The sequence below is a fragment of the Notolepis coatsorum genome (assembly GCF_963971535.1).
Source record: "Notolepis coatsorum genome assembly, chromosome: 12".
Taxonomy (NCBI): Eukaryota; Metazoa; Chordata; class Actinopteri; order Aulopiformes; family Paralepididae; genus Notolepis; species Notolepis coatsorum.
Genome location: NC_140176.1, coordinates 84209547 through 84235888, shown reverse-complemented (window position 1 = coordinate 84235888; position 26342 = coordinate 84209547). Strand labels below are relative to the sequence as shown.

General features: G+C 40.2%; 1 protein-coding gene across 1 annotated transcript; it reads right to left on the bottom strand.

Annotated features, from left to right (window-relative positions):
- Positions 1-787: 787 nt before the first annotated feature.
- LOC311238499 (guanine nucleotide-binding protein G(olf) subunit alpha-like) lies at positions 788-25580 on the bottom strand (the record flags this gene model as incomplete). The annotated part of the gene is made up of 12 exons (XM_084326587.1): positions 788-934; positions 1206-1273; positions 3982-4112; positions 4822-4942; positions 6633-6691; positions 7462-7535; positions 7914-7968; positions 13252-13349; positions 18456-18575; positions 18769-18823; positions 21252-21324; positions 25442-25580. 12 exons carry the CDS (start codon positions 25578-25580, stop codon positions 788-790), a joined length of 1140 nt encoding a protein of 379 aa, XP_084182713.1.
- Positions 25581-26342: the final 762 nt, after the last annotated feature.

Genomic DNA, 26342 nt, shown 5'->3' with positions numbered 1-26342 from the left:
TTTGCACATTCTACAACCATAGTTAAATTATTTTGATGTGAAATAGGACACAGCTCTGGCAGCCAGACAGAAACAAACCAGGGAACAACCAGAGCAGACAACAGCTAAACTAGCGAGTGAAACAAAACAGCGAAGGGCGGATTAGTAACAGTGGGTCTTCATGAGGACCTCAAACTCTCCTGTAAGAGCCTCCACCCAGAGATACCAGTATCAGTATCCGTCTGATATCAGTTTGATATTCTATATCGAGTATCAATCTGATATCTCATATCAGTATGTGTGATGCATGCCAATCTTAAAGATGACATACAGTATTATGTCAAATGAGTTTTGCCTATATAGTCTTTGTATGGATTTGACAGTCCGACATGTTATTTAGGCGCTGGGGATAAATTATATAGATACTCTTTATAACCACTATCTTCAGATTAAGGAAGATGTTCAGAATGATTGCCCTCTGTGAGCATTATTGCCCAAGCAATCAATTAGCTTCAATTGATCAATTAGCTGTGCTTTTTGGAACCAAGAACACACCCTTTTAATAAATAATAACAACAACAATAATACATAATAATAAAGATACAATAATATGTCTATTTTAATAAATAATAACAATAATACATAATATGTCCCTTTTAACTAGTTCACGACATTTCAAAGAACATTCATATTCAAACCTAATCCAAAACATTAAAATATATTTTTTCCTGATGTTTAGATGTCCCTCATTACTGGACAGTGTGGAGAGGGAGGATAGAGGTGATTGATTGACCACTGGCTGCACCAATCAGAGCAGCTCATACTGCCTGAGGTGCATGCGCTGGATGATGTCACGACAATCGTTGAAAACACGACGAATGTTCTCAGTGTCCACAGCGCAGGTGAAGTGAGGATAGCAGTAATGTTTACCATCTCCACTAGCAGTACTTATTCTCTATAGAGAGACAGAAAGAGAGAGACAGAGAGGCTTAGGTTAAAGTTAGGCTGCTTTCCAATATGGCCACCAGTTGCTTTAATTGTGAACAACCAAACCATATATTAAAAATATATTTGTCTGATATTTGTCTCATTTGCCCAAATCGTGAATATTTGGCACTTAACAGACAGAGAGAGGAGAGAGGGGCAGAGGTGAAGTAAGGCACCAGTGATGTTTTGCAGAATTAAGTGTGAATTTTCACTTTGCCTCTAGTTGTGTGTGTTCTCACCAGGAACTCGTCTCTGATAAAGAACTTTGCTCTGGTCACTTGGGGGTCTTCATCAGCATCAGGCACCGCTAGTGCACAAACAAACAAACACACGCGCGCACACACACACACACACACACGAGGAAGGAAGGGTTAACAGATCAAATAAACTAGAGCTGGGCCGTTAACGTGCTGTGTTAACGCGAGACTAGTATCACGCGATAATATAATTGATGTCGTTAATCTATAAAAAAAAATATATATATATTATTATTTTTTTAACCTTTATTTACCCATGGTAGGTTCGCTGAGCACAGATGCTCTTTTTCAGGAACGCCCTGCTTCACATTCACACAGTTCCATTCACACCTGGGAGCTTCCCAGTACAACCACAGTTGACACCATTGGCCACTGAGCAACTCCACTGGAGCAGTTGGGGGTTAAGTGCCTTGCTCAAGGGCACTTCAGCGGTTGGTGTTCCTGCCGGTCCCGGGGATCGAACCGGCAGCCTTCCGGCCACAAACCCGCTTCTCTAACCTTTAGGCCACCGCTGCCCCACGGACTGAACTGAATTGAGTGACCTGACTGGTTTATGGGAGTTTATTACATGGCGTTTTCACATTCGCCGAAATGCTTGCTTGTGATTGGTCAATAGCCCTCCGACAGCGGTCATTATTTTTCAATAATGACCGCTGTTTTTTCAATAATGACCGCAGTGCGCAGCTGTTCGCAATCAAGCCCACTGACACACACTGTTTCAGTGCAATTAGACACTCGGTGTTCTGCTGCCGGCGATGACAGGGGGCGGAGCGACGAGCGGAGCCAGAACGCAGGCAGAACCAGTGTTGCGAGTCGATGTAAAATGAATTAGGTATATTGTTAGTAAGTTAGCCATGTAATAAGCGGGATAATGTATAGCCTACTCGGTCATTGTCGCAAAATAATTGACCTTCACTACGTTTAAAACACCTCGGCGCGGCGCCTCGGTATTTTAAACTCCGTGTCGGTCAATTATTTTGCGACAATGACCTCGTAGCCATACATTATCCCTTACTTAACACACATGCTGGACTGAAAATGAATTGTTTGTTTTATGAAATGTTTGCTTATGATTTTAATTGAATCCAATACATGGACATTTTGAATTGAGCATGACTCTTGAGTGGTTTTTGAATTTATGAAAAGGTAATTGATTGTTACATTTGAGCAAACTAACCTATGATTTAGCTTGCTCAGTAGTCTAAGCCTACTATTAATTAAATTATTTGTCTACCTTTATGTGGTACAGTCTTATGCCGGAGCTATAGGCCTAATTAACCAATTAAAAAGGTAATTTGATTTGCATTGGCAGGGTTTGGCCCTGTCTGGCACCCAACGGGAAAAATATTATAGGCACTATAAGTAGACACCGCTACATAAAACAAGCTGGTCTGCCTGAGTGACTGGTGGAAGAAGGAGAAATAGAGATTGGACTGATTGAGTCAAGCCATGTCACATAGTTCAAGTTTGAAATGCTTCTTTCTGTTTTGCTCCTGAGAGTGTGCTAGATACTGTACTGTTCTGTACTGGTAATATTATTTATTTGTGTTAACTTCTGAATAAAACAACTTATTAAACACAAGTACATCTTATTGAACATTATTTTGTTATTTCATTACCAATTATCATAGCAAAACAGCTTTTTCAAACAGTCTGTAATGCATTTTGGAAACGGGAGATGGGCTCATGGTGTAATGGGCCACCTGGCCTGAGAAACGTAAGGAGGAAAGAAAAAGTAGGGACTTACTTCTGGTCATTATTTGGGTAGAACACACATATTTTGAATGCCTTTGGCAGATTTTTTTTTTTAGCCATTTTAATCTAGATTAATCTAGATTAAATCCAGGATTGCAGATAGATTAATCTAGATTAAAAAAATGAATCTATGCCCACCTCTAAAATAAACACAGTTGATGTTTTTCTTCCATCAACCAAGAGGGTTTAAGGTTAAGACTTAGGGCTAGATCCACAAAGAATGGATTGCACGGTGCTAGTTGCACCCTACTTTCAATTCATTATGAATTGAAAATGGGGGACCCTGGTGTAAACAAGACGAAAGTTAGACATTTATTAGACTATATTATTTTATAATGTACATAGACATTTATTACAGGCTGTTATAATGTACAGGACAATTGTGTGTATTGAGCCTTACTGTATTGTACCCATTCTGCAATCTGTTAATAAAATGTTCAATCAATCAAATTTGATTGATTGAAACTATTATTAACAGATTGTAGAATGGGTAGAATTCAGTAAGGCTCAATACACACAATTGTTAAGGGGATGCAGACCAGAGAAAGACTTTCATCTTGTTTACACCAGGGTCCCCCATTTTCAATTCATAATGAATTGTAAGTAGGGTGCAACTAGCACAGTGTAATTCATTCTTTGTGGATCTAGCCCTTAATGTTAGCTAGGCTTAGGTAAAAGTTAGACTTAGGTTAAAGTTGGGCTTAGGTTAAAGTTGGGCTTAGGTTAGGGTTAAGCCTAGGTTAGGTTAAAGTTAAGCCTAGGTTAGGTTAACGTTAGGCTGCTTTCCAATATGGCCACCAGTGGCTTTAATTGTGAACAACCAAACCATATATAAAAAATATATTTGTCCGATATTTGTCTCATTTGCCCAAATGGCACTTAATGTTTGGTTTTGGAATAGTGGAATTAGGTCAAACAAAAAAGCCCTTGTATATTCCAATCATCTGTAATCATTCCACATCAAACCTGTGTGTGTGCGTGCGTGTGTGTGTGTGTGTCCTACCATCCACAGGGACTTGGTAGTTAACGTATTCTGAGAAATAATCCTCCAGTTTAGATTTTCCTGACAGAATCTTGTCGGCCAGGACATCCTGCTTGTTTAGAAAGAGAATGATTGAAATGGTCTTTAAAAACCTGGAGAGACAGACAGAGAGAGAAAGAGAGAGTGTTAGAAAGAGGTCCAGTAGTTGTGTAGTAGTGAGTGAGTGAGTGAGTAATCTGTTAATCCAGATAGATTATGTTAATAAATCAGTTGGTTAGTCATTTAGATATGGATGGATGGCTGGTAGGTTGGTTGGTTGGTTAAGATGATCTCAGTCTGTTAGTTAGTTAATTAATGAATAGTTAGTTAGTTACCTGTTAGTCCAGATAGATTTGAAGAGGTCCAGAGATTCTCTCAGTCTGTTAGTTAGTTAATTAATTAATAGTTAGTTAGTTACCTGTTAGTCCAGATAGATTTGAAGAGGTCCAGAGATTCTCTCAGTCCGTTAGTTAGTTAATGAATTAATAGTTAGTTAGTTACCTGTTAGTCCAGATAGATTTGAAGAGGTCCAGAGATTCTCTCAGTCTGTTAGTTAGTTAATTAATTAATAGTTAGTTAGTTACCCGTTAGTCCAGATAGATTTGAAGAGGTCCAGAGATTATCTCAGTCTGTTAGTTAGTTAATTAATGAATAGTTAGTTAGTTACCTGTTAGTCCAGATAGATTTGAAGAGGTCCAAAGATTCTCTCAGTCTGTTAGTTAGTTAGTTAGTTAGTTAGTTAGTTAGTTAGTTAGTTAGTTAGTTAGTTAGTTAGTTAGTTAGTTAGTTAGTTAGTTAATTAATGAATAGTTAGTTAGTTACCTGTTAGTCCAGATAGATTTGAAGAGGTCCAGAGATTCTCTCAGTCTGTTAGTTGAGTTGTCTTCTCTGATCACCATGTTGTAACTGCTGCTGGCTGCAACGAAGATGATCGCCGTCACATCTACACACACACACACACACACACACACACACACACACACAGCCATTTTTCAAAACTATTACTCTATAAACTTGAGCCCATAACCAGAGGAGAATTGGAAATGCTTATAGACAGTTACGCAGTGGAACCACAAACTAGATGTATTTTGGCCATGAACCACTAAGTGATTTATTTTTTTAAAGTAAATTCTGTGACACACTGGTGGCCAATACTGAGACCTGAGAACTGGTGTAATATCTAATAAGCATTCATTTGTCTGACCTGAGAAAAGACTATTACAGTACTCTAATCTACTGGAAATGAAAACATGCTATATTTTTAAGATAATAGGCAGATTTTGTTATTGACTTGATCTTCTACATCGGAGTCAATAGTAACACCAAGGATTCTGACTCGGTTTTTAGACTTTAAAGGAAGATAAATCAAGATGAGCACCAACTTTCAGCCTTTCTTCTTGGTGCCTTTCACCAAAGACAATTAACTCAGTTTTGAATAGAGACAGGGTCTCACCATTAAAGCACTGAAGGGAGACAGCCGGGGTCTCACTATTAACACATTCAGCGCCAGGGATTAGTCTGGTCCTTGTGGCTAACGTGCCACATTTCCATAACATATTTTTACTGTGCGTCACTATGTTTGGAGAGCTATATCTATATTCTATATTATAGTTATGGAGACAATACTATAGTCATTTGACAGTGACTTTCTTCCGTCAAACATGCAAAAGAGACATAATTTTTTTATGCATACGTTTGCGCGTTATCCTGTGGTGAATATAAGTATAGTTTAGGAGTGATCCGGGATAATATATATATTTTTGTATCTACTTTTTCTCCCATTTTCTATTTTTCTCCCATCCCAATTTCGTATAGTCCAATTCTACCCTCCCCTGTCTCAAACGCTGTTAGGCCATGCCTCCCACAAGCCGGCTGCAATGTGGACGAAGCCTTACATCACGTGTCCCCTCCGGTACTCGAGGAAGCAGCCGTCGCATCTTTTCACCTGCACAGCGCGATCTCTCAGCGTCGGGGGTCTGCGTGGGAGGGACACGCCGCCCCCGTCGCTTCCTGATTCTGCTGCGCAGGTGCACCAACCGACCTGTAGGAGTCGCTGTCCACAACATCCGATCCCCACCCATCAGCTTCCCACCCCCTAATGCTGCCAATTGTATTAGTATGAACGACCAGCCAAGCTGATAGCAATGCGGAGAGCTGGATGTCAGATAGTCCTTACCTTTGGTTGGGGGTATTCCAAAAAGAATATTTCAATTGTCTGATCGTGATTTCCAGTATTGGTGTCCATCTGGTCCCGGACATAATTTGGCACAATTTATGGATCGAGTGTGCCAGATGCGTTTCAAAGTGGTCGGATGAAGCGATTTACTCGACTCCGTCTAAATTTAGCGCCCGGGGACATTTGAGTGTAACACAGGGTTAGATAAGGTTTCAAAGGGTGGGCGACTGCCATCTGGCAGGATGCGGCCGGTATTGCACTTTGGCAATCTCAAAATCCTTTCCTATGGCAACACGAGGTCAGTGCATGAATAATGAATACAAATATCTAATAAAAGAAAAAACAACCAAAACCCGAGATATCTCGGGTCTGGCGTCCAACGCATGGCGAGTTAACGCGATTTATCTCGGGTTTGGTGCCAAATGTGTTAAGGCAATGCATAGAGACGGGGTCTCACCATTAAAGCACTGAATCCATTTCCTTCTTTCATCCCTCTGTCCTCCGACATCAAACATACTGAGAGGCAGGCATTAAGAGAGAGAGAAAAGAGTTACAACAGAAGGTTGCCACTAGGTGGGGACAATGTCTCACAATTGAAGAAATAACAACAATAATATTATTTTTATTATTATTATTTAAAGGAACACGCCAACTTTTTGGGAAATTAGCTTATTTGCAATCTACCCTGGAGTTAGACAAGCAGATACATGTGGTCCTTTTCTTCTCTGTGCATGCATTCGGCTTAGGGAACAGCCGCACCGTTAGCCTAGCTTAGCATCATTCACCAGAACGAACAGCACCGTGTTGTTTTTTGAAAAACAGGGCTTTTGCGGTGATGAAATCACTGCGCCCAGGCAGCAGTGGTTCGGCAAATTTTTTTTACGAGTATATATCTGCTTATAAATGTCTAATACATTTATTTTTATTTTTTTTTACATGGTAAATACACAGGTCACAACATGTTTACAGGAAAGTTTTGGAGTGTATTTCATGACTGTTGGGAACTAGGCTACACTGGCACACCTACTGTACTTCCAGTGAATGGCGCTAAGCTACATGTAGGCTAACGGTGTGGCTGTTCCCTAAGCCTAATGCATGCACAGAGATGAAAAGGGTATCTGCTTGTCTAACTCCAGGGTAGATGGCAAATAAGTTAATTTCCCAAAAAGTTGGCGTGTTCCTTTAAAGTTTAAACTATTAATACAACAAAAACTAAAATATAAATTGTATTCCCAGACACACATAGCTGGTTTGTTGGAGGAGGGAGGCAGAGTCTCAACACTCACTGGAAATTCACTTTGTCAACCTGGAACCTGGTCTCAAAAATCCCTGAGGTCAAAACCCTGCAACGCAGTACGTCCTGGAGGAGAGGAGGCGAAGAGGCGAGGAGAGTAGAGAATAGAGAAGAGGAGAGAGAAGAGATGAGAGGTGGAGAGAGGAGAGAGGAAAGGAGGAGAGAAGATGAGGAGATAGAAGAGAAGAGAGGAGCAAGGAAGAGGAGAGGGAAGAGGAGAGATGAGAGAAGAGGAGAAGAGGCGATAGAAGATGAGGAGAGAAGAGGAGATGATAGATGAGGAGAAGAGAAGAGAGGATAGATGAGGAAGAGAGGAGAGAGGAGAGGAGAGAAGAGGATAAAATGTTGATAACAAGTGAGTACATTAATGAATTAATTAATGAGTACATTAATGAGTAAATTTGTAAGTACATTAATGAGTTAGTGAGTTAAATCAATATTTACCTGGTCAGTTGGAGAGTAATCTTTACTTCCCACTGAATCTACTTTATCCAGGAAGCTACAAGATAAACACACACACACAAAACTCATTGATTGAATGATTGATTGAAAACTTTATTAACAGATTACAGAATGGGTACAATACAGTACAGCTCAATACACACAATTGTTAAGGGGATGCAGACCAGAGAAAGACTTTCGTCTTGTTTACATCAGGGTCCCCCATTTTCAATTCATCAGGACATATATGACATACATTCATTCATTCATTCATTCAATCTTTATTTATACTCGATAATACACTGAGTAATTAAACTCATTTACAGTGCCGTCGAGATGTTACATACACAAGTGTCACAGTGTGTTCATAAATATAAAGACATCAGACAATCAGAATAATTGAGAGCACATTTTAAAATACATTAAAAAAATAATACTAAGAAATCCTTTAAAAAGAATAAAATAGCTCAAAATGAAAACAAATGTAATAATTTAAAAACAATTACATATTGTGGTGACCTGATTGGTCATTAAGGTTCTAAACCGACACATAGACACTAGAGTGTCTAGTTTCAGTGTTTCCTGCAGGGTATTCCATGATGTAGGGGCAAAAAAGCCAAAAGCAGATCTACCAAGTTCAGTATAAACTCTAGGCACTCTAAGTGTAAGCCAAAAACTGGATTGTGTACGACAGGGTCCAGTGGTCCATTCCAATAAAGAACTAATATAATTTGGACAATCTCTAATTATGGCTTTATAGATAAAAAGATTGCAATGCAACTTACGTCTCTCTGCCAGAGAGGCCCACCCGACCTTATTATATAGGATACAATGGTGAGTACCATAACTATCACCGGTGATAAATCTAATGGCTGAATGATAAACAGAGTCTAAGGGTCTAAGTTTTTGAAAGTGGGTAGTGATTCACATTCCTTTACAGCTTTGGGTAGGGCGTTCCACATTGATGTGGCATAATTGCTAAACGTGTTTAGTCCCTTGTTTGAGCCGAATCTGGGTTTAACATGATTTGTGGAGCTCCCTCTGGTGTTGTGATTGTGGTATTCACTGACCTTTGGGAAGTATTTTGACATGTACATGGGTACCTTGGTCGTGTAGTGTAGACCTTGTAGACCAGGCCCATTGCAAGTTGCTGTACTCTGTCGTCTACTCTAAGCCATCCTAGGTTGTCAAAGTGGGCAGGGGTGAGGTGGGTTCTAGGAGTAAGGTCAAGCAGTAGTCTGACCAGTTTGTTTTGAGATGTTTGTAATTTTGTTTTTAGCGCCTTTGAGGTGCTTTGGTACCATGAGGTGCAAGCATAGTCGTAGTACCCTTGAATGAGTGCTCCTGCCAGAGTCTTCAGGGTATTCTTGTTTACCAGAGAGGAGATCCGGTACAACGTTGGTCGACTTTTTTATTACATTGGATGCCATTTTGTCACAGGAAAGATTAGCCTCTAGGATGGAGCCCAGGTAGGTAATTTCATCTTTCCTTGTGACAATATTGTCACCCACTGTAACTGAGAAGCCGTCGGTCTTGCTGAGTTTGTTATTTGAACCGAAGAGAATGGACTCCGTTTTGCCCATGTGTAATGATAGTTTGTTATCAGCGAGCCATATGCAGATTTTGCCTAGTTCCGAGCTGAGGTTTTTTTTAACCTGTAACTTGTTCTTGTCAGAGACCAGCAGGGCTGAGTCGTCTGCGAACAAGAACAAGTTGCAGTCACAAACTGACGACATGTCATTTGCATAAATTAGGAATTATTCCACCTCTTGTTTGATGTGGTCGTTCAAATAGAGAAGGCATGTGTCAGTGGAGTGGGATGTTCTGAAGCCAGATTGGAATTCGTAGATTAGATTTTTTTCCGCTAGGTACTTTTCAACCTGTTCGTAGACTATTTTTTCCATGACTTTCGAGATGGAGGTAAGAATAGAAACAGGGCGGTAGTTGCCTGGGTCTAATTTACTGCCCTTTTTGTGCAGAGGGGTCACTCTCGCAATTTTGAAGTCCTTGGGGACGTGTCCCTGTTTTATGGAGAGGTTTATTATGTGTGTGATGACTGGGGTGATGGCGGCTGCTGAGTCTCTGAGGAATTTGGAGGGGATATTGTCATGGCCAGTGGCCTTGTTAGGTTGGAGGGCGCTCAGTTTTTTGAGTACCTCATCTGTTGTTACCATTTCCAGTTTGAAGTCGTTTTTGCGGACCCCTAGGTTTTTGTAGTAAGCTTCTATGTGTTCTACCCCATAATGCCCTGAGTGGGAGGGTAGTTAATGCCCTGAGTGGGAGGGTAGTTTGTTTACCAGTGTTGTGGCTATGTTTGTGAAGAAAATGTTTAAGTAATTGGCTACATCTAGCTCGTCTGTGATGAGTGTGTTGTCCGTCTTTATGTTTATGTTTGAGAATCTGGTTTTAAGTTTTTTACTGCAGCCTAGTTGATTGTTGAGTAATTTCCAAAGTTCACGTGGTTTGTTTTTGTTTTCCTCAGTTTTGTCATTGATGAAATAATTTTTTGCAGTTTTGATCATGTAGTTTACGTCATTTCTTAGTCTGTTTCTTTCCAGTTTGAGTTCAGTCACGTGGGCTTGGCGTTCACTGCTCGTGCTTTTTGTAAGCTTTGACTGACTTTTACGAAACTCAGAGCATATTTTGTCTCTGGTTTTCATAGCGGCCAATATTTCGGAATGCATCCACGGCTCAGCGCGATTTTTTACCCTGGTGGATCTTAGGGGGGCCATGTCGTTTAGTGTTGTTGAAAATTTGGTTTTGAAACCAAGCCATGTTTCTTCAACCAGTGTACCATTGACCTCATCTGACCAGTCCAGACTCTCCAGTTCAAGGTTAAAGGCCTCGCTTAGAGTAGGTTTTGAAGTCTCTAGATGTGACTGTTTTGTGACAGCCGGCCTTATGTTTTAGCTTTTTGCGGGTACAGAATATCATATAATGATCACTTAACCCGCATGCTATAACCCCTTTATTGGAGATCTTGGACTTGTCAGAGGTCAGGATGAGGTCAATGGTAGTCTGAGTTGATTCACATATACGTGTGGGTTGGGTGATCAGCTGGCTGAGGCCGTGTAGATCATCATTGCGCATTGACACAAGGAGACTGTAATGTATGTACCGTAGTTTAGCTGATATGTGTCCGTGTGTGTGTGTGTGTGCAGGTGTGTGCATGCGTGTGTGTTTGTGCAGGTGTGTGTGTTTGTTGTCTGTTTTGTCTCATTCCATCCCTAAAGGTCATTGTGATGTCACCATCACCCCCCCCCCCCCCCATTCTGTGTAACAGTGCTTATAAGTCCTTTGGGGTTTGACTGTCAACATTGAAAAGTAACCAACTGGAACATGGAATATAATGAGATGTTCATCTCTGTGTGTGTATGTGTGTGTTTATGTGTGTACGTGCGTGCGTGTGTGTGTTTAATACATACATACATACATACATACAAACATACTAGTAATAATATGGCCTACCGATATTGGCATTCAAATGTAATATCGGAAATTATGGGTATCGGTTTTAAAAATGTTTAATGACACAACATGCACATTTTATACATCAAACTATTCAGCTACTTCTTCTCTCACTCAAAATGTCAATATGAGAGATGTGATGTATCGTTTTTGAGATATTTATGTTTGTTTGGCACAACTCGCAATAAATGCTGTGGCTTTCTCATTTCTGAGCCGACCCTGAAGACATCATCAAACTGCATCGCCACTTGCAGCATGACAACAAGTCTGTTAGTGGAGTCGCTCACTATGTTTTTTCGGTGTCGCCTGTTGCTTCTTTTCACCGTTTTGCTGCACAAACGTTGCGTGTATCTCCGGATGATTCTTCCTGAGGTGGGCGCAGTGACTGTAAAGCGGAGGTTAGGCGAGGAGGAACCAAGACGTCTTCCTTCAATACTTCAAATTTAATCTCCCACCTCAGGAAGAATCATCCGGAGATACATGCAACGTTTGTGCAGCAAATTGGACAATATCTGTATATCGGATATCGGTAAAAAAGCCAATATCGAGCATCCATAATACATATATATACATATACACACATAGATATATACATATACATATATTATATGTATGTGGGTATATGTATAACTGTGTGTGTATACTGTATGTGTGTGTATGTATTATGGTGCGTGTACAGTATATGTATATATATGTTTGTGTGTATGTATATACTGTATATATATGTGGCTGGCTCTAAAACAAGCTAGTCACACCGTTCATAAAAAAAAAAAAAAATTAACCCCCCGTCATATACAGTAACTACCACCCTGTCTCATTTCTCTCTAAATCACTTGAACGCGCCGTATCCAACCAGCTCACTGATTATCTATTACAGAACGACCTCCTGGAACCAAATCAGTCAGGCTTCAAGACCAATCACTCCACATAGATGGCCCTCATAGCAGTCACACGGGAATGGGAGTTGTGGGTTCTGCGTTGGTATGGCTGTCATCCTACCTCGACGACTTCTCTTGCCAATTATCACGGAGAGGCACCCTATGCCCCCCCCCCCCTGCCCCCTACAGATGGGTGTCCCCAGGGCTCGGTCCTTGGACCCCTCTTCTTCTTTCTCTACACCGAATCTCTGGGTAACAGTATCACTTCTCATATCACTGTTAAGACGATGACACCCAACCTAGATGTGATCCTCGATGACTAGCTGGACTTCTCTGCTCACACATCGCCTCAACAACCAGAATCTGCAGATTCTTCCTGAGCAACGTCAGATGGATCCGCCCCTTCCTGACAAAAGAAGCCCCCAACCCCTCCTGTAATCAACAGTCATGTCTCGCCTATTGCAATGCTCTGCTAACTGGTTTACCGGCTTCCGCCACCAAGGCAGCCCACCTGAGCTCCAACCTACCAAGGTCAGCCCACATCACCCCACATCTCAGAGAGTTGCATTGGCTTCCCATTGCCGCCAGAATCTGCTTCAAGATGTAACTATGTGTGTGTGTGTGTGCGTGTGTGTGTGTGTGTATGTATGTGTGTGTGTGTGAGAGTGAGAGTGTGTGCGTGTGTGTGTATGTATATATATATTTATGTGTATGTGTGTGAGTGTGTTATCTGTTTTGTCTCATTCCGTCCCTAAAGATCATTGTCTGTGTAACTTATAAGCTGATTGGTCCTTTGGGGTTTGACTGTCAGCACTGAGGAGTAACCAACTGGAACACAGAAAATAATGAGAGGTTTATGTGTGCGTGTGCACGTGTGTGTATGTATATATGTATTTGTAAAGGGAACCTTACATATATGGAACTGTGTGTGTGTGTGTATATATACCACATATATATACATATGTGTGTCTGTGTGTGTGTGTGTTTCCACTCACTACCGAGCACAGTCGATGAGCTGGTATTCATTGGCGCGTTCGTAACATGACTTAACCCCTTCATCCTCCCATAACTGCTTTGCATGATCAAAAAAGTCCTAGAGGAGAGAGACAAATAGAGAGACAGAGAGAGGGGGATAGACAGTGAGCAACCAACCAACAATGTTAATCACCTGGTTAAACAGTGAATGACAGGATAAGCTGCTGTGATGTTATTTAGTTTCTCCAAGAGTCCACATGGTCATGCTTTAGCTATGTTTCTAAGGTGGAAGAATGATGTTTTGTCACCATGTTAATGTGGGACTTAACTTCAGGTTTAATCCAAGTAAGTTTCCCCATATTGTGTGTGTGTGTATTTTTCCCACTGCATGCTCCCAGTCTCCATAACCCCAGACCATTAAGCCCCCTGAGTCACTGATGCTCCGGCAGTGCTAAAGTGACGGCAGGGAAAACAATATGCTGCATCTGTCTTGACACTACACTATACTCCAACCAGTCTCTGTCCTTGTACCATGCACTAACAAACAAGTGTACAAATGGACTGGGTAAAGTTCTGCATTGAGCTCATTAGCAAGGTATTCAAATGCTGTAAACTCACCCAGGTCATTACATACAGACGATGTGAATGATTTGATTAATGTACTGGAGGTCTTTGGATCCACAACACTAACGTTTCTATGGGTGGGTTAGTTAGTTACAGTAATAGGGAGGTGTAGTGGTTACGTCATTGTTGTTTTCGGCCGGTCCACCTCGCTTGAAATTGCAATGTATTTCCAATGGACACATTTTTAAATCGTCTTGTTTAAAACAAATAAAGCATGAACATTGGCATAGTGTACCTTTCTGTGTGTATTCATCCACAATCTATAGCTCGGCATGAAACAATTAGCAATTAATCGTAAAATAATTACGTATAATTTTATTTCAACCAAAAATGCTTAAACAATAATGTTAGTGATAGAAGGGAACTCATTTTGTGCAAAAATGGAAAGCTTGCCAATGTTCATGAGGCAGAATTATTACAATAGTCGATAATAAACTTTCCCAATGATAAATCCCTATACGGGTGGACCGCACGGGAAACTAAAGTGACGTCAGACTTCAGGGGCGTAGCTGGGGGGGGGGTAGCTTAGGATGATTCCAAGGGCCCAGCACTGAGGGGGGGGCCTAAAAAAAAAAAAATTATTTTTTTTTGTTTTGTTTTTTTTACTAGACATCACTCAGGTGTATTATTGATGCTCTCATTGATACTATGTTTGTTTCTGAAGTGTGTGTGTGTGTGTGTGTGTGTGTGTGTGTGTGTGTGTGTGTGTGTGTGTGTGTGTGTGTGTGTGTGTGTGTGTGTGTGTGTGAGATATATAGAGAGAGAGGGGGGGCTTTGGTAGACTATTGCATTGGTCCATTCATTGAAGATGAACGCAATGCGACATCCTTTACTAGGCTCACCCACCAACAGTGCAGGTGCTGAACTGCTGATCCGAATGTATAGGTAAAAACCATATTATGCGTTTGCATCAATAAAAAAATGGCCAACATCTTTTTTCGCTTACGCGCGCTCGCATTCACTGGGGGCCTACAAAGACATTCTTTCATGGGGCCCAGAATCTGGAGCTACACCCCTGCCTGGACTACACCTTCCTATATAACCCTGTTTTTTATGGAATATGCATATAGGCCTACATGTTCTGTCAGGTAACATTATTTTTGGCAGGACATTTTGGTTTTTCAGCCATATAAAACAAATTTCTGACCTATAATCTTCATTTCTGATTTATAAGGAATGCCACTGTCAGACAAGAGAAGAAAAGAGAAGACAAGATGAGAAGAGGAGAGGAGTTGGTTGTTTTGTCTCTTTTTGATCCTTCGAGACAGGAAGATGTTTGGATAATTAGGCCTCTGGTGAGAGACAGACCGACACACGCACACACACAGTCCTAACCCTCCCTGGTGTAGCTGCGAATCCCAGGTTGTTTCATTTCATCACATCAGCAGCTTCATTACAGTTTTATTTGACAAAAATAAATGCAAAACAAAAGACCATCCACACATAATATACCATGATCCACACAGATATTTTGCACTTGTGTTTTGTAACCTTGTGAAGGTTATTCCAGTATTGTAACATTACTGTAGCTTGTGTTATTCATCTTTTACAAGTACATCGCTCATATCTGTGCAGGGATCCTTGTCCAATTTGTACTGCGCCAGGTTGTAGAAACAAATTCCACAAATAAAAATGCCATAAGTGGGAAACACCAGCAGGTGGCGATACATGATTCGAGGACTGTTAACTCTGCCAAAGAGAGACACTGCCAGCTCTGCTTGGAAGATGCCACTGTTTACTTGCTCATATTCTTATATTCAGAGTTAATTATATTGTTTACACTGCTTATCTTTACTATAGTTGTATTGCCTACATTTATGTATTCTGCTATTACCATGCTGTATCTGATAGTTTGATACAGTGTAGATGGGATAGAAATATAGTATGAGACAGATGCTGGTGCCTCCCAGGGGACTGGCGTCTTAGCTACCTGACTCTGTTGGCCAAACAATAACACTCTGAGGACACACACACACACACACACACACACACACACACACACACACACACACACACACACACACACACACACACACACACACACACACACACACACACACACACACACACACACACACACACACACACACACACACACACACACACACACACACACACACACACACACACACACACACACACACACACACACACACACACACACACACACACACACAGTAAATGAATAGGAGTTACTAGACTCCATCGAAAATGTCAAGACTGGGTCTCGGGGGGATGATATATGTTGGAGGTGTAGTAAAGATAGAGGTACATTGGTTCACATGCTATATGAATGTGAAATGGTTCAGGACTTCTGGTCAGCTATTATTAAATATATCAACTACATATTGGAAACAAGGTTCGTTGAAGGGCCTACATTATGTATATTGGGCATATTGCCGGTGGAGGCTGAACTATCCTCACATTTATGTTCTTGGGTAAAACTGGCCCTCATAACAGGATGTAGGATAGTACTGAGGCATTGGAAATTGACAGAGAAAGTCAGCTTCAGAGAGTGGAATGATGAGCTTGTTAGATTAGACTCTTTTAAGCAACTTAACAATAGCTTATAGGTGTTCAGAAAGATTTGTGGTCCCTATTTAGTAATGATAGGTAAATAAATGTCAGGATGTCTTGTGTCCAATTTATATTCTCTGTGCATTTTATAATTGTACAGTAGATATGTGTAACTTTGGCATATAACGGCTGGTTATGTGATCAACGTGAGAAATGTGCTGGACCTTTACTGTTTTTTATCCTTTTAGTTTTGTATCACAATGATGCATTGTTGTAAACATGCAAAGAGACTTTTTGAATAATGGAAAATGCAATAAAAAAGGTTTAATCACAAAAGAAAAAAAAGAAAAAAAAAATATATATATATATATATATATATATATATATATATATATATATATATATATATATATATATATATATATATATATAAAAGGAACACATAAGGGTACAGTATAAAAGCTGTACATTCTCACAAATAGATGTTCAGTGCATTAAAACAAACAAAACAAAAAAAAGGTCAGTAAAGTGCAAAAAAGAGTGCAGTGGTTTAAAGCAGAAACAAACACAATAGGTTTTAGCCTGGGATGTCTGTCTGTCTGTCTGATAGGTCATGTGTCCTGGTAGGATGTCTGTCTGTCTGTCTGTTAGGTCATGTATCCTGGTAGGATGTCTGTCTGTCTGTTAGGTCATGTGTTCTGGTAGGATGTCTGTCTGTCTGTTAGGTCATGTGTTCTGGTAGGATGTCTGTCTGTCTGTTAGGTCATGTGTTCTGGTAGGATGTCTGTCTGTCTGATAGGTCATGTGTTCTGGTAGGATGTCTGTCTGTCTGTCTGTCTGTCTGTCTGATAGGTCATGTGTTCTGGTAGGATGTCTGTCTGTCTGTCTGTCTGTCTGATAGGTCATGTGTTCTGGTAGGATGTCTGTCTGTCTGTCTGTTAGGTCATGTATCCTGGTAGGATGTCTGTCTGTCTGTTAGGTCATGTGTTCTGGTAGGATGTATGTCTGTCTGTTAGGTCATGTGTTCTGGTAGGATGTCTGTCTGTCTGATAGGTCATGTGTTCTGGTAGGATGTCTGTCTGTCTGTCTGTCTGATAGGTCATGTGTTCTGGTAGGATGTCTGTCTGTCTGTCTGTCTGTCTGTTAGGTCATGTGTTCTGGTAGGGTGTCTGTCTGTCTGTTAGGTCATGTGTCCTGGTAGGATGTCTGTCTGATAGGTCATGTGTTCTGGTAGGATGTCTGTCTGTCTGTCTGTCTGATAGGTCATGTGTTCTGGTAGGATGTCTGTCTGTCTGTTAGGTCATGTGTCCTGGTAGGATGTCTGTCTGTCTGTCTGATAGGTCATGTGTTCTGGTAGGATGTCTGTCTGTCTGTCTGTCTGTCTGATAGGTCATGTGTTCTGGTAGGATGTCTGTCTGTCTGATAGGTCATGTGTTCTGGTAGGATGTCTGTCTGTCTGTCTGTCTGATAGGTCATGTGTTCTGGTAGGATGTCTGTCTGTCTGTCTGTCTGTCTGTCTGTCTGTCTGATAGGTCATGTGTTCTGGTAGGATGTCTGTCTGTCTGTCTGATAGGTCATGTGTTCTGGTAGGATGTCTGTCTGTCTGTCTGTCTGTCTGATAAGTCATGTGTTCTGGTAGGATGTCTGTCTGTCTGTCTGTCTGATGGTCATGTGTTCTGGTAGGATGTCTGTCTGTCTGTCTGTCTGTCTGATAGGTCATGTGTTCTGGTAGGATGTCTGTCTGTCTGTCTGATAGGTCATGTGTTCTGGTAGGATGTCTGTCTGTCTGTCTGTCTGTCTGTCTGATAAGTCATGTGTTCTGGTAGGATGTCTGTCTGTCTGTCTGTCTGTCTGTCTGTCTGATAGGTCATGTGTTCATGTAGGACGGGTCAGGCTTAGGGTTCGTGGGACGACAGTAGAACCAAAGATAAACCCAGACGTGGATCCTCCAGCAGGAGAACCAGCCCAGATACCAGACCTTACTGAGGTGAACTCACACTAACTAGCCAAGTGTGTGTGTGTGCGTGTGCGTGTGTGCATGTGTAGGTGTGTGTGTGTGTGTGTATGTGTGTGTGTGTGTTACCTCTGTGTATTGGAAGTCACTCAGCGGTGCGATGCTCCTGATGTAGTCAACCCTGAACTGGTTGCTAGGGTTACCGAGAGGCACGGGCGGAATCAATGTACTCATGGCTGATATGATGGTCTGACACATACACACACACACACACACAAACACACACACGTTATCATGACACAAATTTAACTAAAAGCCCTCTCTCCCTCCATACATCTCTTCCTCTCTGTCTATCTTTCTATCTCCATCCAGCTAGACTTCATTCGTTATTACAATATTTAGGGTTAGTTATTAGTTAGGGTTAGTTATTGTGTCATCTCACCACAATGGCGTCTTTCACATTTTTCCTGATGTCCCGACACTTCTCCTGTAACTCCCTGCACCCCACACACACACACACACACACAAGTTAGCGATACTTTGACATGTAGAGTTTAATGTTAAAGTGATATTTGTTTTTCTACCTTGTGTGTGTGTGTGGTTGTGTGTGTGTGTATGTGTGTACACCATTCACCTAATTCACACTGTTCCATATTTGCATATTCTTTTTTTTTATCCACTTTTTCTCCCATTTTCTATATTTTCTCCCATCCCAATTTCGTATCATCCAATTCGACCCTCCCCTGTCACGAACGCTGTTTCTTGCCTCCCACAAGCCGGCTGCAATGTGGACTAAGTCATACATAGCACAAGTCCCCTCCGGTACTTGAGGTAACAGCAGTCGCATCTTTTCACCTGCGCAGCTCGATCTCTCAGTGGCGAGGAGTACGCGTGGGAGGCTCACGCTGCCCCCGACACTTCCTGATTCTACTGCGCAGGCGCACCAACCGACCTGTAGGAGTCGCTGTCCACAACGCCCGATCCCCACCCATCAGTTTCCCACCCCCTAATACGGCCAATGTGTATTAGTATGAACGACCAGCTAAACTGAAAGCAATGTGAGCCCAGTGTCTCCGCATTCGTGGCGAGCGCCTTGCCCACTACGCCACGTAGCCGCCACCCATATTTGCATATTCAATGTTAAAGCTGTAATAATAATTTTCTGATGGTGTCTTTCATGGTTTCGTTTTATGGTGTCCTACTCACTCCACCCTATTGTTATATAGTAAATAAATTCCATTCTTTATTTTCTTTGTTGACAAACCCTGGCCCGCAGGTTAGTTAACTATTTAAAAAGTATTCTTTTCAGCAAATCTCTTACTTGTAATTAGGGTAAAGTGCTGTCAGAACAGTGTCACTGCCACACTACAGAAGGTTAACCCTTTACTATCACACTACGGTCTTTTCCGATTTAAACACTAAGCTGTTTTGGGGTGCCAGGGTGGCGCACCACATACAGCGCTGCGGTGCAACGCGGCCGTCCCGGGTTCGACTCCCGGACCCGGCGACCTTTGCCGAATGTCTTCCCCCTTTATCTCCCATACTTCCTCTCTCTCTCTGCCAGACTGCCCGGAGAAAAAAACTATAAAAAGATCTAAACATAAACATAATAATAAAAAAAAAAAGCCATTGTGCTGCACTGTTGTGAACTGCAGTGTATGATTGCGGCCTTATGCCCCAACCGGGACGAAGAGGGTAAGGTAAATGCCCGCACCAGGTTTTTGGCTAGAAAGGCCAATCTTCTTGACAGGGAAAGCCTTTAGACTACTGGCCAACAGCCTGGTGCAGTGTCATTTTGATTATGCTAGTGTAGCCTGGTTTGAGGGACTGTCAGCTTCAGAAGAAGAAACTACAGGTGTCACAGAATAAGCTGATCAGGGTTGTGATGGGCCTAGGACCTCGTGGTCATGTTGGGAGGAGACATTTTCAGGAGCTCAACTGGCTACCAGTTGAGGCCAGAGTAGCCCAGCTTAGGCTCAACATGGTACACAAAATAATAAATAACAGGGCCCCCAAATATTTTAGTAACTATTTTCCTAGTGTTAGTGAATCACACAGTCACAGAACGAGATCTAGCATAGCAAACCTGCATCCTCCAAGGTGTAGAACAAAGATGGGACAGTGCTCATTTGCTCACAAAGGAGCACAGGAGTGGAATGAGTTGCCTTTGACCACCAAACAGATCGTGAACCTGTATAGTTTCAAGGTGAACGTTAGGAAATGGCTCCTAGAAAATGTCCCAGAGTAACTAAGGAAAGTTCTAGTTTTTAATGAAGTGTAGTTTTAGTGTGTCTGTAAATTTTGTATATTGTATTTGTATATTTTATTAATAATGTTGTATTTTACTTTCTAATTCTATTTTTAGCAATATACTGTACTGTAGGCTGATGGTAATATGTGTAATACATGTTTATGTAAATACCATGTGCTGCTGAGACCAAGGACCACAATGGAAATAAGTCTGTGACTTTTTTGTGCTATCCTTGATAATTTTAGGATGCATGACTTGTTGTAACATGTAATGTATTTTAACAATTGTCAAATAAACTAAACTAAAGTAAGTTGTGAACTGAACCGCTCTAGTCAGGCAGTGAGCAGTCTCACGTTTCAAGTTTGTTTATTATTTGTCACAATAAAATACATGTACTTTACGGTGAAATGCTTGGTTCTGCATGAGCCCCTGAGAGTGTGCTTCATACAGTAAAAAAGTAAGTAAAAAAGTAAGTAAAAGAGGAATATACAATACAATATACAATCTAAAGTACAGCCTAAGAACAATCTAAGTACAGTGAGTAAAAATGAGTAAACAGTGAGGTACAAATGCAGACAATGAGGTACAAAACTTTAAGGTGTTTCTGTCTGTGTGTCTGTCTGTCTGTCTGCTGGGCTGTGTGTCAGTGTGTGTGTGTGTGTTTTGTATCTTACTCTTCATTGAAACCATTAACATGTAGGATCCTCATCTGCTTTACGATGGTGCTCTTCCCAGACTCCCCTGCTCCTACGCACACACACACACACACACGGTCAATGAGGAGCAGCGGCGAGAATGAAGTCAGGTTCCAAACAGGAAGCTGGTGGATAATATTAAACATTATAATACATCCTATTAAACATAAAATACATCCTATTAAACATAATACATCTATTAAACATTATAATACATCCTATTAAACATAAAATACATCGTATTAAACATTATAATACATCTATTAAACATTATAATACATCCTATTAAACATAAAATACATCCTATTAAACATTATAATTAGGGATGTCCGATATTATCGGCCTACCGATATTATTGGCCGATATCGGCATTAAAATGTGATATCGGAAAATATCGGTATCGGTTTTCATTTCTTTTATTTTTTTGACATTCTTTTTTTTGACATTTTTTTTTTATAATTTTTTTGACATGACATAAAACTAGACACACAAACATTAACAGTAAATATCCACAATAAATCACAGGACTATACAGTCCATTATTTGGATCAATATAATGTAGGTTACAAGATATATACATAATACTTACAGTACAATACATACATAATGCTCTTGCTCGTTCTTCTCCCCCCCCCCCTTTTTTTCTTTTTTACATTTCTATAACCTTTATTTACCCAGCCAAGCAAGTAAGAACAAATTCTGATTTTATTTAGTGTCAAAAGTATGCATAATGTTGTGTTAATTCCACAACAAGAGATATGTAATGTTAATTACCTGAAATTATTCAATTTTTTTGGGGGGGGGGACCCTGCATATATCGGTATCGGTTGATATCGGTATCGGAAATTAAGAGTTGGACAATATCAGTATCGGTAAAAAAGCCAATATCGAGCATCCCTAATTATAATACATCTATTAAACATTATAATACATCCTATTAACCTGTTCCACCCCAGGTGAAAATCTGCATAAAATGTATACCTAGGTAAATGGAATATTGCTCCACTTCTACAAGGGCTATTTCCTATTTGCATATTCTTGGTATCTAGGAACATCTATGGACCTCAATGAATGTATTCTCAGTGTCAGAAATATTGTGTCCATTACTAGGCTTGCTTAAATTGTGATGAAACAAAGGAAAATATGAATTATGATTTTTCTTTTCATCTTTGACAGTGAATAAAACCATGATAATAATGACCAAACTTAAAAAACTGCCACTGAGCTCATTCAGTACCCTCTTGAGATCATGTGTACAAAAGATCTAAGGAAATTAATAAAGGGAAGATGATCAAATTGAAGGTTCTGTATATACAGTACTGAATTCTCCCATCCGGACCAATGCAATTTGAAATATTATTATAGAATATAGAATATATGCTTATACATTACCTTATTATAGCCAATTCGCACATTTATATATATATACATATAGTATCTTTCAAATGGCCGAGTTCAATTTGGATATAGTATCACCAGGCTTGCATAATTAATAACAGATACTGATATTTACTGTAATCGACTGTAATATTTTATTTCCCCCACAGTGTAACCATATTGAAACTAATTTCAGATCTAATTCTTCTTACATGTTAACAATAGTGTGGAGAAACTGACTGCGTTTCAATATTTGTCAAAAACGTTACCTTTTGTAGCTTATTATCGCGAATCATAACAATTATTGATATGATTCATTCAGAACGCTGAACTTTGAACCACCATAGCGGACCACAGGAAGTGTAGATTGGAGAAATTCCAACGCTGGCAGATAGCTAGCGAGGTCCTCTTCAAAATGGCCGCAAAAAGATTCCAATTCCGAGGGTCAACATTTCCATATCCGGTTCCGGGTCAAAAAAACGATTTCACATAAAAAACTTAAAATGATATAAACTCACTTTTAACCTATTGCTAAACTATTGCCAACCTAACGTTTTACATTCTACATGTATTTGTGACATAGTAGTGATAATAATACTTGAAAACGGTTGATTTTAAAATCACAATTTTTTTTTCCATCTTCATAAAAATATAATAATAATTTAATAAGGTCAAAAGGGGTCGGTACCGACCCTGTCGAGTGGAACAGGCCTATTAAACATTATAATACATCTATTAAACATTATAATACATCCTATTAAACATTATAATACATCCTATTAATTATATTAAATCCTATTAAACATTATAATACATCCTATTTCACATTATAATACACTTATTAAACATTATAAATACATCAGATAAAAGAATATAATATATTAAACATTATAATACATCTAATAAACATGATAATACATATTAAACATTATAATACATCCTGTTAAACATTATAATATATTAATCATTATAATACATATTTTTAAGCATTATAATACATCCTATTAACACATTGATTGCCACGCAGTATGCCCATCAGTATACCCAGTCTGCCACCGCTGTAAGCCTATAGAGATGTTTACCTTCTTTGCAGGGCTATAACTTTTTAAATATTATAGCTATATCTGCATTACTATGGCCCATTCAACATCGATTATCTATCGTTCCGGATGTGGGAACGTTATATTTTTTCATTCATACATTGTGTTAATACCGTCGAGAATATAAGTATGTTTTTAAGCTTTTCTGCTGTAATTCCAAAAACGCTAGTTATAGGCCCTGACGCATATGATAGATTATCGATTGGCGTTTCTTTCCTATACACGCTATATTAAAAAATTCAAATGTATATGATCGGTATACATTATGCTTCATCATGCATGAAGGAAAGGGGGGGGGGGTCGTTTATAATTCCTTGATCGTCAGTAACGGCTTTATTTAGTATGGGTTGATATATTGATCAGACTGATTGCAAACAAATAAATGGACAATCGGGCTGAAAATAACGTTAGTGTCCTCTTACCATTCGCTGATGAGATTGGAGGAAAAATATCCCAATTATTTGACGTCGATCTCCTAGATCCATTTCCGGTTTGTATGACGCAATAAACACGGAAATCATATAGATTATTGCGTTTCGAAAGCGATCCAAATGCACTCGAGTGTGTATATTGATCCACGCCACAATATATCTCTGGCGGAGGAATTTCCTCTATGCACCGATCGCCACTTCCGGTTTGGCGTGAGTATAACTCGCCCGACCATCCACCAGGCGGCGGTATTGAGGCGTTGCAATATCAGACAGGGTGCCGCTGCAGTCCGGAGGGAGGCTGGATGAATTATGAATGCCATGGCGAAAAAATTCAATATTGATCCCAAAAACGATTTACGCCGTTGTTGGCGTTCAACGCATGGCGGGCAATAGCGATTTACGCTGTTTATGGCGCACAATGTGTTAAACATTATAATACATCTTATTAAACATTATAATAGATCTCTTAAACAAGATGATACATCTAACCATAATACATCCTATTACATATTATAATACATCATACATTATAATTAGGGATGCTCGATATTGGCTTTTTTACCGATACCGATATTCCGATATTGTCCAACTCTTAATTTCCGATACCGATATCAACCGATATCAACCGATATATGCAGGGTCTCCCCGTCCAAAAAACGGAATAATTTCAGGTAACTAATAATTTCACTGGATATATACATAACAAATATTGTTATTGTTTTATATTTTTTTTAAACCGATACCGATATTTTCCGATATCACATTTTACTGCCGATATCGGCCGATAATATCGGTCGGCCGATAATATCGGACATCCCTAATTATAATACATCTAATAAACATAATACATCTATTAAACATTATAATACATCTAATAAACATTATAATACATCTATTAAACATTATAATACATCCTATTAAACATTATACTATATTAAACATTACAATACATTGCATTACAATATAATACATCCTATTAAACATTATAATACATCATATTAAACATTATAATACACCTATTAACACATTGGGCGCCAGCCATTAGCCTGGTCCTTGTGGCTAACGTGCCAGGTTTCCATAGCCTATTTTCACTGTGCGTCACTATGTTTGGAGAGCTATATATATTCTATATTATAGCTATGGAGACAATACTATGGTCATTTGACAGTGACTTTCTTCCGTCGAACATGCAAAAAAGAGAAAAAAATGTCATGCATACGTTTTAGGACAGACAGATGAGCAGACAGACAGACAGTCTCACCCAGCAGCAGCAGTCTGTGTGTAGCCTTGTAAGCCTGTCTCTCCTTCTGCAACTGTTTCTCGATCTTCTTGTTTGCTTCTCTCTGAGCTTTCTCGTCGTTGCGCTGATCTTCAGTCTTACTGCCACCCAGACAACCCATCGTCTGATGGAACCAATGATCCGCTGCTGCTAGACCCAGTACCAGCCGCTGGCCTGTTAAAACCCAAACAGGTACGGTTAAACCCAAACAGGTACCGTTAAACCCAACCTGATACCGTTAAACCCAACCTGATACTGTTAAACCCAACCTAATACTGTTAAACCCAAATAAGTACAGATAAACCCAAACAGGTACCGTTAAACCCAACCTGGTACCGTTAAACCCAACCTGATACTGTTAAACCCAAACAGTTACTGTTAAACCCAAACATGTAGCAATAAACCCAACCGGATACTGTTAAACCCAAACAGATACTGTTAAACCCAAACAGGTACCGTTAAACCCAACCTGATACTATTTTTTTTTGTATCCACTTTTTCTCCCATTTTCTATATTTTCTCCCATCCCAATTTCGTATCATCCAATTCAACCCTCCCCTGTCACGGACACTGTTTCTTGCCTCCCACAAGCCGGCTGCAATGTGGACTAAGTCATACATAGCACAAGTCCCCTCCGGTACTTGAGGTAACAGCAGTCGCATCTTTTCACCTGCGCAGCTCGATCTCTCAGTGGCGAGGAGTAACGCGTGGGAGGCTCACGCTGCCCCCGACACTTCCTGATTCTACTGCGCAGGCGCACCAACCGACCTGTAGGAGTCGCTGTCCACAACGCCCGATCCCCACCCATCAGTTTCCCACCCCCTAATACGGCCAATGTGTATTAGTACGGACGACCAGCTAAACTGAAAGCAAATGTGGAGCG